Source organism: Chroicocephalus ridibundus, chromosome 2 (genome assembly GCF_963924245.1).
Source record: "Chroicocephalus ridibundus chromosome 2, bChrRid1.1, whole genome shotgun sequence".
NCBI lineage: Eukaryota > Metazoa > Chordata > Aves > Charadriiformes > Laridae > Chroicocephalus > Chroicocephalus ridibundus.
Window position 1 is genome coordinate 568,359 of NC_086285.1, and position 12,657 is coordinate 581,015.

Sequence of the window (12,657 nt, forward strand, 5' to 3'; positions counted from 1 at the left end):
CGTGGGGTGCGAGGGCACGGCCACCAGGCTGGCACCCACCACGGGGACAACAGGGGACACTCAACCACCATGGGGACATGAGGGCACAGCCACGGGGCTGGCACTGGCCACCACGGGGATGTCAGGGCACGGCCACTGGACTGGCAACCACCATGGGGACGTCAGGGTACAGCCACCGGGCTGGCACTGGCCACCATGGGGACAAGAGGGCACAGCCATCGGGCTGGCAGTGGCCACCATGGGGTGCGAGGGCACGGCCACCAGGCTGGCACCCACCACGGGGACAACAGGGGACACTCAACCACCATGGGGACATGAGGGCACAGCCACGGGGCTGGCACTGGCCACCATGGGGATGTCAGGGCACGGCCACCGGACTGGCGACCACCATGGGGATGTCAGGGCACAGCCACGGAGCTGGCACTGGCCACCACAGGGATGTCAGGGCATGGCCACTGGACTGGCGACCACCATGGGGATGTCAGGGTACAGCCACCGGGCTGGCACTGGCCACCACGGGGACATCAGGACATGGCCATCGGGCTGGCACTGGCCACCACAGGGACATCAGGGGACGGCCATTGCTCTGGCACCCACCACCACGGGGACAAGAGGGCACAGCCATCGGGCTGGCAGTGGCCACCGTGGGGTGCGAGGGCACGGCCACCAGGCTGGCAACCACCACGGGGACAACAGGGGACACTCAACCACCATGGGGACATGAGGGCACAGCCACGGGACTGGCACTGGCCACCACGGGGATGTCAGGCACGGCCACCGGACTGGTGACCACCATGGGGATGTCGGGGCACAGCCACCGGGCTGGCAGTGGCCACCGTGGGGTGTGAGGGCACGGCCACCAGGCTGGCACCCACCACGGGGACGTCAGGGTACAGCCACCGGGCTGGCACTGGCCACCACGGGGACATCAGGACATGGCCATCAGGCTGGCACTGGCCACCACAGGGACATCAGGACATGGCCATCGGGCTGGCACTGGCCACCACAGGTACGTCAGGGGACGGCCATTGCTCTGGCACCCACCACCACGGGGACAAGAGGGCACAGCCATCGGGCTGGCAGTGGCCACCGTGGGGTGTGAGGGCACGGCCACCAGGCTGGCACCCACCACGGGGACGTCAGGGTACAGCCACCGGGCTGGCACTGGCCACCACGGGGACATCAGGACATGGCCAGCGGGCACGGGGCACGGTCCCCGGGGGTCACCTGTGCCGCGGAGGCGGGCGGAGGTCCGGCGGGCGCTGACGGAGAGGGAGCGGAGGCAGCCGTGGGGCCGGTGGCCATCACAAGGCTCGTGCTCGGCCGTGATCAGCAGCTGCCCCTCCACGAAGTCCTGGGGGGCAGAGACCCCCGTTGAGCGCGCCCCCCCCCCGCCTTTCCCCCAGGGCAGGTCCCCACCGCCCCGGGCCACCGCGGCGGCCACCGCGCTGGCCACCCTCACCTGCACCAGGATGTAGGCGCAGGCGGCACGGAAGGAGAAGCGCCGGCGGTCGAAGGTGACGTAGTGGTGGCCCCCCAGCACCGCGCACTCCCCCGGGCACCGCTCCTGGCTGCAGAGCCACCGGCCACCCTGGCACGTGCTGCGGGACCAGGAGGGGACATGGCAGTGGGGACACGGGGGCCACCACAGTGGGGACATGGAGGCCACCATGCCTCCCATCCCATCCCATCCCATCCCATCCCATCCCCATCCCATCCCCATCCCCTTCCCCATCCCCATCACATTCCCATCCCCATCCCATCCCATCCCCATCCCCTTCCTCATCCCCATCCCATCCCCATCCCATCCCCATCCCATCCCATCCCATCCCCATCCCATCCCCATCCCCTTCCCCATCCCCATCACATTCCCATCCCCATCCCATCCCATCCCCATCCCCTTCCCCATCCCCATCCCATCCCCATCCCATCCCATCCCATCCCCATCCCCTTCCTCATCCCCATCCCATCCCATCCCATCCCATCCCCTTCCCCATCCCCATCCCCATCCCATCCCCATCCCATCCCCATCCCCTTCCTCATCCCCATCCCATCCCCATCCCATCCCATCCCCATCCCCTTCCTCATCCCCTTCCTCATCCCCATCCCATCCCATCCCCATCCCATCCCATCCCCATCCCCTTCCTCATCCCCATCCCATCCCATCCCATCCCATCCCATCCCATCCCCATCCCATCCCATCCCCATCCCCTTCCTCATCCCCATCCCATCCCATCCCATCCCATCCCATCCCCATCCCATCCCCATCCCCTTCCTCATCCCCATCCCATCCCCATCCCATCCCATCCCCATCCCCTTCCTCATCCCCTTCCTCATCCCCATCCCATCCCCTTCCCCATCCCATCCCATCCCCATCCCCTTCCTCATCCCCATCCCATCCCATCCCATCCCATCCCATCCCCATCCCATCCCCATCCCCATCCCCATCCCTACCCCAATCCCATTCCCATCCCCATCCCCTTCCTCATCCCCATCCCATCCCATCCCATCCCATTCCCATCCCATCCCCTTCCCCATCCCATCCCCATCCCATCCCCATCCCATCCCCATCCCCTTCCCCATCCCCATCCCATCCCATCCCATCCCATCCCCTTCCCCATCCCCATCCCATCCCCATCCCCATCCCCATCCCATCCCATCCCATCCCCATCCCATCCCCATCCCATCCCATCCCCATCCCCATCCGCATCCGCATCCGCATCCCATCCCTTCCCCATCCCATCCCATCCCCATCCCCATCCCCATCCCCATCCCATCCCATCCCCATCCCCATCCCCATCCCCTTCCCCATCCCATCCCCATCCCCATCCCCATCCCATCCCATCCCATCCCCATCCCCATCCCCATCCCCATCCCATCCCATCCCATCCCATCCCCATCCCCATCCCCATCCCATCCCCATCCCCATCCCCATCCCCATCCCATCCCATCCCATCCCCATCCCCATCCCCATCCCCATCCCATCCCCATCCCATCCCATCCCATCCCATCCCCATCCCATCCCATCCCATCCCATCCCCATCCCCATCCCCATCCCATCCCCATCCCCATCCCCATCCCCATCCCATCCCATCCCATCCCCATCCCCATCCCCATCCCCATCCCATCCCCATCCCCACCCCAATCCCATTCCCATCCCATCCCCATCCCCACCCCAATCCCATTCCCATCCCATTCCCATCCCATCAGGGACACACAAATCCCCCCCCCCGGCCCCCCATCCCCAAAAGCGGGGTGTGACGGGTGCCAGCCCCGGGGCGCCCCGTCCCCCGTGTCCCCCCCCCAGCCCTGGCCGCGCCTCACCAGCGGTTGCAGCGCTGCCGCACGCTCTGGCCGGGGCCGTAGCGTTGGCCACGGTGGTGGCAGGGGCAGGCGGTGGGGGGGACGCAGAGCCCCCCGTCCCGGTAGAGCCCCGGGGCGCACTGGCAGCCGCCGGCGCAGTGGTGGTGGCAGGGCCCCGGCTCTTGGCTGCCCACGGCCTCGCAGCCGGCGGGGCAGGAGGAGACGCAGTCCGAGAAGCGCTGCCCCGCGCCGCAGGGACGCTCTGCGGGGACGGACGCCGCGCTCAGCACCCGCAGGAGGAGGAGGAGGAGGAGGAGGAAGGAGAAGGCACCGGAATTTGGGGGGCACCCAAGGGAGCGGGGGGGGGGGAGCATGGGGACGGAGGGTGCACGCAGCGGGAAGCGGGGAGGGATTGTGGGGCGCAGGCGGCCGAGGGGTGAACGCACGAGGCTTTGGGGTGGCCGGGACCGAGGGGTGCACCCACAAGAAATTGGGGTGCACGCCGTTGAGGGGCGCAAGCAGAAATCTTTGGGGTGCAGGGAACCAGTGGGTGCACGCACAAGAAATTGGGGGTCACGCCATTGAGGGGTGCGTGGAGAAACCTTTGGGGTGCCCAGGACCGAGGGGTGCACCCACAAGAAATTGGGGGTCACGCCGTTGAGGGGTGCGTGGAGAAGGTTTTGGGGTGCCCGGGATCGATGGGTGCAGACACGAGCCTTTTGGGGTGCACGCCGTCGAGGGGTGCAAGCAGAAATCTTTGGGGTGCACATGGCTGATGGGTGCACGCACAAGAAATTGGGGTGCCCAGGACCGAGGGGTGCACGCACGAGCCTTTGGGGTGCACGGAGATGAAGGGTGCAAGCAGAAATCTTTGGGGTGCAGGGAACCAGTGGGTGCACCCACAAGAAATCGGGGATCACACCGTTGAGGGGTGCGTGGAGAAGGTTTTGGGGTGCCCAGGTTTGATGGGTGCACGCACAAGAAATTGGGGTGCCCAGGACCGAGGGGTGCACGAGTTTTTGGGGTGCACGGAGATGAGGGGTGCAAGCAGAACTCTTTGGGGTGCCCAGGACTGAAGGGTGCGCGCACAAGAAATTGGGGTGCCCGCATTTGAAGGGTGCGTGGAGAAACCTTTGGGGTGCCCAGGATCGATGGGTGCAGACACGAGCCCTTGGGGTGCACGGAGATGAGGGGCGCAAGCAGAAATCTTTGGGGTGCAGGGAACCAGTGGGTGCGCGTGCAAGAAATCGGGGGTCACGCCATTGAGGGGTGCGTGGAGAAGGTTTTGGGGTGCCCAGGACCGAGGCGTGCACCCACAAGAAATTGGGGGTCACGCCGTTGAGGGGTGCGTGGAGAAACCTTTGGGGTGCCCGGGATCGATGGGTGCAGACATGAGCCTTTGGGGTGCACGCCGTCGAGGGGTGCAAGCAGAAATCTTTGGGGTGCCCAGGACCGAGGGGTGCACGCACAAGAAATTGGGGTGCCCAGGACCGAGGGGTGCACGCACAAGAAATTGGGGGTCACGCCATCGAGGGGTGCGTGGAGAAGGTTTTGGGGTGCCCGGGATCGATGGGTGCAGACACGAGCCTTTGGGGTGCACGCCGTCGAGGGGCGCAAGCAGAAATCTTTGGGGTGCAGGGAACCAGTGGGTGCACACACAAGAAATCGGGGGTCACGCCATTGAGGGGTGCGTGGAGAAGGTTTTGGGGTGCCCGGGATCGATGGGTGCAGACACGAGCCCTTGGGGTGCACGGAGATGAGGGGTGCAAGCAAAAATCTTTGGGGTGCCCAAGACCGAGGGGTGCACGCACAAGAAATTGGGGGTCACGCCATCGAGGGGTGCGTGGAGGAGGTTTTGGGGTGCCCGGGACCGAGGGGTGCACGCAGGAGCCCTTGGGGTGCAGGCAGCCGAGGGGCGCGGACCCCTTCGGGGTGCTCAGCGCGGTGGGAGCGAGGGGCCGGGGGGGAGCCGGGGTGGGGGGCTCGGTGCCGGAATTTCCCCCCCGCCTCCACCACCCCCAGCCCCGGGTCCCTACCGCAGAAGCCCGGCCGGCGCCAGTCGAGGTAGGTCTGGCGACGGGCGCAATCCCGCGCGTAGGCGGCGAAGGTGTCGCAGACGGCGGCGGGCGGCGAGGGCCCGGCGTCGCCCTCCCGGCACAGCACCTCCAGGCACGCCGCGTGAAAGCCGTGGGGGTCCACCTGGAGCGGGGAGAGGGGGTGAGGGCGGTGGGATCCGGCATAACCCCCCCACCACCGCCACCGCCGCCGCCGCCCCGGGACGCCCGCTCACCTCGCCGTGGCACTCGCGGAAGGGCTCGGCCAACAGCCGCCCGCAGACGGCCTCGGCCGCCCGCCGCGCCGCGTCGCCCGCCGCGCAGCCGGGGACGAGCTCCGCCACGTCCCTGCAGGAGGGCTGAGACCCGGGGGAGGGGGGGACACACACACACAACCTCAGAGACACCCCCCCCCCAGGGACCCCCAGCCGGACACGGGGGGGTCAGTAACACCGGCCTCCGCCGTAGCCAGCTCTGCCCCGGTACCTCGGAGCCGGAGTCTGGGATCTTCCAGGAGTTGCCAAAGGTGGCGGCAAAGGGGGCCACGTCCCCCCCCGGCTGCAAAAAGTCATCTGGGGACACAGGGAGGGCTCGGATGTGTTGCCGGGGGGGGGACGGAGACGGCACACGGCCCCGGCACACGGCTTCGGCACGGGGGCGGCAGGGAGGGACGTCGCCGGTGAGGGGACACGTACCGGCAGGGTCGTCGTTGTAGGGGCCACAGAGCCCCCGCGTGTCCCCCCGCAGCTCGGCCTCCGCCGTCACGGTGACCGCCTGGCGCCCGTCCCAGCTCACCCGCACGCCCAGCCCGCTGGCCACCGCCACCCCACTCGCCCGGCCAGGTGACGCCGATCCCTGCCGGAACCACGGGAAGAGGTGGGATGGGATGGGATGGGACGGGATGGGACGGGATGGGATGGGGATGGGATGGGATGGGATGGGATGGGGATGGGATGGGATGGATGGGATGGGATGGGATGGGATGGAGGATGGGGATGGGGATGGGATGGGATGGGATGGGATGGGATGGGGATGGGATGGGATGGGATGGGATGGGGATGGATGGGATGGGATGGGATGGGATGGATGGAGATGGGGATGGGATGGGGATGGATGGAGATGGGAATGGGATGGGGATGGATGGGGATGGGGATAGGGATGATGATGGGATGATGATGGGGATGGGATGGGATGGGATGGGATGGAGATGGGGATGGGATGGGGATGGGATGGAGATGGGAATGGGATGGGGATGGGATGGGGATGGGGATAGGGATGATGATGGGATGATGATGGGATGGGATGGGATGGGATGGGATGGAGATGGGGATGGGGATGGAATGGGGATGGGGATGGGATGCGATGGGATGGGATGGGATGGGATGGGATGAGACGGGACGGGACGGGATGGGATGGGATGGGATGGGATGGGGATGGGATGGGGATGGGGATAGGGATGATGATGGGATGATGATGGGATGGGATGGGATGGGATGGGATGGAGATGGGGATGGGGATGGAATGGGGATGGGGATGGGATGGGATGGGATGGGATGGGATGGATGGGATGGGGATGGGGATGGGGATGGGGATGGATGGGATGGGGATGGGGATGGGGATGGGATGGGATGGGATGGGATGGGATGGGATGGATGGGGATGGGATGGGGATGGAATGGGGATGGGGTTGGGACGGGATGGGGATGGGATGGGATGGGATGGGATGGAGTGGATGATGGGATGGGATGGGATGGATGATGGGATGGGATGGGAATGGAATGGGATGGGACGGGATGGGGATGGGATGGGATGGGATGGGATGGGGATGGAATGGGGATGGGGTTGGGACGGGATGGGGATGGGATGGGATGGGGATGGGAATGGGAATGTGGATGGGATGGGATGGGATGGGAACGGGGACCCAGGACCCCGGTATCGGTGGCAGCAGGGGACGGAGCCTCCCGCCGCCCTCACCGTTGTGCAGGTACGGCTGTCCCTCCGGCACCACCACGCCGTTCACAGAGACGTTTCGGCCCCGGGCCACCACCGCGTCCATGCCGAAGGCCATGTGCAGCGCCTGCGGCAGCGCAGCATCAGCCGGGGCTGGGGCCGGCTGCCCGCGGCGGGCGCCAGGGCCACCGAGACCCTGCCGGCTGCCCGGGGACGGCGTGGCCACGCCGGGGCACGCCATGGGCTGTGCCGTGGGGACAGACCGATGGACCCCCTGCCCCCAGAGCCACCGTCTACAGGGCGAGCGGAGACCCCCGCTGGGCTCCCCCCCCTCCCCGCCGTGGCCCCCATACCCGGGGATTGCCGGCGGCGATGGAGACGGCCCACGTGCCGTCGGCGGCAGCGGCCAGGCTGTAGGTGCACTCTCCGGAGAAGTGGAAGTGCGTCCCGTCGAAGGTGCGGTAGCGGGATCCGGCCCAGGAGAGGCAGTCGGCCGAGAGATCCCGGTGCCGGGCGGCTGCTCCCCCCAGGGACGCGGCGAGCGATGGCCACGGGGATGCCTCTCCTGCGGCGGGGAGGCGACGCCGCTCAGCAAACCCCCACCACCATCCCCCCAGGACCCCCCGGGATCCCGCCGGGACCCCCCGGACCCACCGTGGAGGGGCAGGCGGGTGCAGTCGATGCAGGGGCCGGTGGAGCCGTTCCTCCAGCTGTGTCCCCAGGGGTGCCGGCAGCACTCCGCCAGGCTCATGGCCGAGAGGTTGCGGCTGCCGGCGCCGTCCTGGCACTGCCACGTGCCGTAGCAGCGTCCCAGCGAGCCTTCGCCTGCGGCACAGGGATGTGCCTCGTCTCTTGCCGGTGAGCACCAGGCCCCCCGACGGCTGGGCGACGGGCGGTGGGCCACGGCATCACCGCATCTCCGTGACCACCCTTAACTTGGGTGCGATGGGGACGGCACGGCGCCTCCATGGCCACCCTTCCCTTGGGTGCAATGGGGACGGCACAGCGGCGTCACCGCACCTCCATGGCCACCCTTCCCTTGGGTTCAGTGGGGACGGCACGGCGGCGTCACCGCGCCTCCATGGCCACCCTTAACTTGGGTGCGATGGGGACGGCGTGGCGCCTCCGTGGCCACCCTTCCCTTGGGTTCAGTGGGGACGGCGCAGCGTCACCGCAACCCCATGGCCACCCTTCCCTTGGGTGCAACGGGGATGGCGCGGCGTCACCGCGCCTCCATGGCCACCCTTCCCTTGGGTGCAACGGGGATGGCGCGGCGTCACCGTGCCTCCATGGCCACCCTTCCCTTGGGTGCAACGGGGACGGTGTGGCGTCACTGCAACCCCATGGCCACCCTTCCCTTGGGTGCAACGGGGATGGCGTGGCGTCACCGCGACCCCATGGCCACCCTTCCCTTGGGTACAACGGGGACGGCACAGCGGCGTCACCACGCCTCCATGGCCACCCTTAACTTGGGTGCAATGGGGACGGCGTGGCGCCTCCGTGGCCACCCTTCCCTTGGGTGCAATGGGGACGGCACGGCGGCGTCACCGCGCCTCCATGGCCACCCTTAACTTGGGTGCGATGGGGATGGTGTGGTGCCTCCATGGCCACCCTTCCCTTGGGTGCAACGGGGATGGCGCGGTGTCACCGCGCCTCCATGGCCACCCTTAACTTGGGTGCAATGGGGACGGCACGGCGCCTCCATGGCCACCGTTCCCTTGGGTGCAACGGGGATGGCGCGGCGTCACCGCACCTCCATGGCCACCCTTCCCTTGGGTACAACGGGGACGGCACGGCGGCGTCACCGCGCCTCCATGGCCACCCTTCCCTTGGGTGCAATGGGGATGGCGCGGCGTCACTGCGCCTCCATGGCCACCCTTAACTTGGGTGCGATGGGGACGGCACGGCGCCTCCATGGCCACCGTTCCCTTGGGTGCAACGGGGATGGCGCGGCATCACCGCGACCCCATGGCCACCCTTCCCTTGGGTGCAACGGGGATGGCGTGGCGTCACCGCGACCCCATGGCCACCCTTCCCTTGGGTGCAACGGGGACGGCACGGCGTCACCGCGCCTCCATGGCCACCCTTAACTTGGGTGCGATGGGGACGGCACGGCGCCTCCATGGCCACCCTTCCCTTGGGTTCAGTGGGGACGGCGCGGCGGTGTCACCGCGCCTCCGTGGCCACCCTTACCTTCGGTGCAATGGGGCCCGCTCCATCCCGGGCAGCAGGCGCGCACCGTGCGGTTCCAGGCCACCGGCCGCGTCTCCGGGGGTCTGCGGCGTAGGGGGGAAACCCGGCATGAGGCACGCTGTCCCCTAACCCCGACGTCACCCCCCACCCCGTGCCGCGTCCTCTGCGGCGGCGCTCACCGGTAGATGTAGCAGAGCTGGGGGTCGCGGCGGGGCTGGCCGTAGGCGCGGCGCGGCGTGCGGTGAGGGTCGATGCGCCAACCGGCCAGGCTGTAGCGGTAGAGGTCGGCGCAAGGCACCGCGTCCTCCCGCCGGGGCGTCACCTCCTCCTCCGCCGTCACCCGCACCGTCCGCTCGCACCACCGCCTGCCGCCGCCCCGTCCCCCAAAAACAAACCCCCCCAAAAAAAAAACCCGGGTTGGGGACGGCGGCGGCGGCGTGTCCCCGTCCCGTGTCCGTGTCCCCCCCCCCCTTCCCCATTCCCTCGCCCGAGGCCCATCCCGGCCACTTCTGGAAGAGACTTACCCGGTGGCCGCTTCCGCCGTGGCCACCGAGAGCAAGAGGGTGGCCAGGAGCACACCGGGCAAGCGCGGTGACGCCGCCATGCCGTGCCGTACCCGGGCCACCTTGGTAGAGGAGGATCGGCGTCACCTACGGTCACGGCGCTTGGGGCGTCCCCGTGGCCGGGGGGGGTCCCCGAGGCACCGGAGGTGCCTCGGGGACCCCCCCCCGGCCACGGGGACGCCCCCGGCATCTTGACGGCAACGATGGCGACACGGACAAGGGACGTCCCTCTTACCCGTGCTCCGGCCCCGGCCCCCTCCCAGCCCTCGGTGGGGTTTTTTATGGGGTGGCATCGGGCGGCGGGGGCCATCTGTGGGGCTGGCGATTGGGCCCAGCTGGTGGCTACGGGGCGGGGTGGGGGATATCGGTGTCATCGTTGTCCCCCCCCCCGCCTTCTCCCGGGGCACAGCTGGACCAGGATACGGCCCGGATATGCCACCCCCCCCCTCTCCGGTGACACGGATGTGCCGTGACCCCCGTGTCCTGGTCCCGCTCGTCCCCTCCCAGGAATGTCCCCCCCCCCCGGCCCAAGGGCATCGCCCCCGCGCGCTGCCAGCCCCACGGCTGTGTCCCCCCGTGTCCCCCTCTCCCTGTCCCTTGTCCCCCCGTGTCCTCATCTCCCCGTCCCGTGTGTCCCCCTGCGTCCCCCTGTGTCCCCACTTCCTGTCCCGTGTCCCCCCCCCCCCCCGTGTCCCCCCGTCGCCATCTCCCTGTCCCATGTGTCCCCCCCCGGTGTCCCCACACCACCTCCATCCCCACGGCGGGCCGTGTCTCCTGTGTCCCCACGTCCCTCTTCCTTGTCCCCTGCCATGTCCGCCCTGCCCCCCTGTCACCCCCCCGTGTCCCCCTCTCCCTGTCCTGTGTCCCCCCCCACGTCCCCGCAACTGCCTCCATCCCCGCGACAGTGTCCCCCGTGTCGCCCTCTCCCTTACCCCGTGTCCCCTCCCTTGTCCCCACACCACCTCCATCCTCACAGCTGTGTCCCCCCACGTCCCCACTCTCCCTGTCCTATGTCCCCCCTTCACGTCCCCCGTTCCTGTCCCATGTGTCCCCCCGTGTCCCCATGTCCCCACTTCCCTGTCCCATGTCCCCCCCCGTCACCCCCCATCCTCATCTCCCTGTCCCATGTCCCCCCCCGTGTCCCCCCATCCCCATCTCCCTGTCCCATGTCCCCCCATGTCCCCCCCTCCCTGTCCCATGTTCCCCCCTGTGTCCCCCCATGTCCCCTTCATCTCCCCTGTCCCATGTGTCCCCTCATGCCCCCCTGTGTCCCCACTTCCCTGTCCCATGTCCCCCCCCGTCCCCCCCATGTCCCCCCCTCCCTGTCCCATGTTCCCCCCCTGTGTCCCCCCATGTCCCCTTCATCTCCCTGTCCATGTGTCCCCTCATGCCCCCCTGTGTCCCCACTTCCCCGACCCATGTCCCCCCCATCCCCCCCATGTCCCCATCTCCCTGTCCCATGTGTCCCCCCCCGTCCCCCCCATGTCCCCACGTCCCCGACCCATGTCCCCCCCTCCGTCCCCCCCCATGTCCCCATCTCCCTGTCCCATGTCCCCCCATGTCCCCACTTCCCTGTCCCATGTCCCCCCCCCCATCCCCCCCATGTCCCCATCTCCCTGTCCCATGTGTCCCCCCGTCCCCCCCATGTCCCCACGTCCCCGACCCATGTCCCCCCCCTCGTCCCCCCCCATGTCCCCATCTCCCTGTCCCATGTCCCCCCATGTCCCCACTTCCCTGTCCCATGTCCCCCCCTCCGTTCCCCCCCATGTCCCCATCTCCCTGTCCCATGTCGTCCCCCCCTGTCCCCACTTCCCCGACCCATGTCCCCCCCTCCGTCCCCCCCCATGTCCCCATCTCCCTGTCCCATGTCCCCCCGTGTCCCCCCATGTCCCCATCATCTCCCTGTCCCATGTGTCCCCTCATGCCCCCCTGTGTCCCCACTTCCCCGACCATGTCCCCCCCCGTCCCCCCCATGTCCCCATCTCCCTGTCCCATGTGTCCCCCCCTGTCCCCCCATGTCCCCATCTCCCTGTCCCATGTCCCCCCCTCCGTGCCCCCCCATGTCCCCATCTCCCTGTCCCATGTGTGCCCCCCTGTCCCCCCATGTCCCCCATCTCCCTGTCCCATGTCCCCCCCTGTGTCCCCCATGTCCCCACTCCCTGTCCCATGTCCCCCCCCGCGTCCCCCCTCCCTGACCCCGGGGGTGGGGGGGACACACCCGGTTCTCGGGGGGGTCGCGGCAGGGCTCGGTGCCGGGGCGGGGGGGGACGGGACACGGCAGGGCTCGGGGGGGGACACGGCAGGGCTCGGTGCGGGGGGGGGACACACGGACACGGCTCGGTGCGGGGGGGGGACACACGGACACGGCTCGGTGCGGGGGGGGGGGGGGGGGGGGGCCATGACCCGGCACAGCTCGGTACGTCCCGGGGGGCGGGCGGGGGGCGGTGCGGGGGCTGGGGGCGGGGAGGGGGGGGGGGGGGTGCCGGGAGATGTAGTCCCGGTTCCCGATATATCCCGGTCTCCCGATATCCCGGTATCCCAGCGGGACCCCGCGGGCCGGAGGCGGGGGGGTGGGAGCCCGGCGGGGGCGGGGGA

General features: G+C 69.0%; 2 protein-coding genes across 2 annotated transcripts in view; one reads left to right on the forward strand and one right to left on the reverse strand.

Moving 5' to 3' along the window:
• The window catches only part of LOC134510544 (SCO-spondin-like), a 35,209-nt gene extending 25,094 nt beyond the window's left edge, over positions 1 to 10,115 (reverse strand). The window contains 14 exon segments of the mRNA XM_063323838.1: positions 1,228 to 1,354; positions 1,463 to 1,601; positions 3,325 to 3,565; positions 5,340 to 5,502; positions 5,594 to 5,716; positions 5,844 to 5,929; positions 6,053 to 6,182; positions 6,184 to 6,212; positions 7,331 to 7,433; positions 7,660 to 7,871; positions 7,961 to 8,131; positions 9,500 to 9,582; positions 9,679 to 9,864; positions 10,024 to 10,115. Coding sequence (XP_063179908.1) covers positions 1,228 to 1,354; positions 1,463 to 1,601; positions 3,325 to 3,565; positions 5,340 to 5,502; positions 5,594 to 5,716; positions 5,844 to 5,929; positions 6,053 to 6,182; positions 6,184 to 6,212; positions 7,331 to 7,433; positions 7,660 to 7,871; positions 7,961 to 8,131; positions 9,500 to 9,582; positions 9,679 to 9,864; positions 10,024 to 10,103 — 1,873 coding nt within the window. The 5' untranslated portion in view covers positions 10,104 to 10,115.
• Positions 1 to 12,657, forward strand: part of LOC134510947 (oocyte zinc finger protein XlCOF26) — a 125,204-nt gene that overhangs the window by 82,733 nt on the left and 29,814 nt on the right. The window lies entirely within an intron of this gene.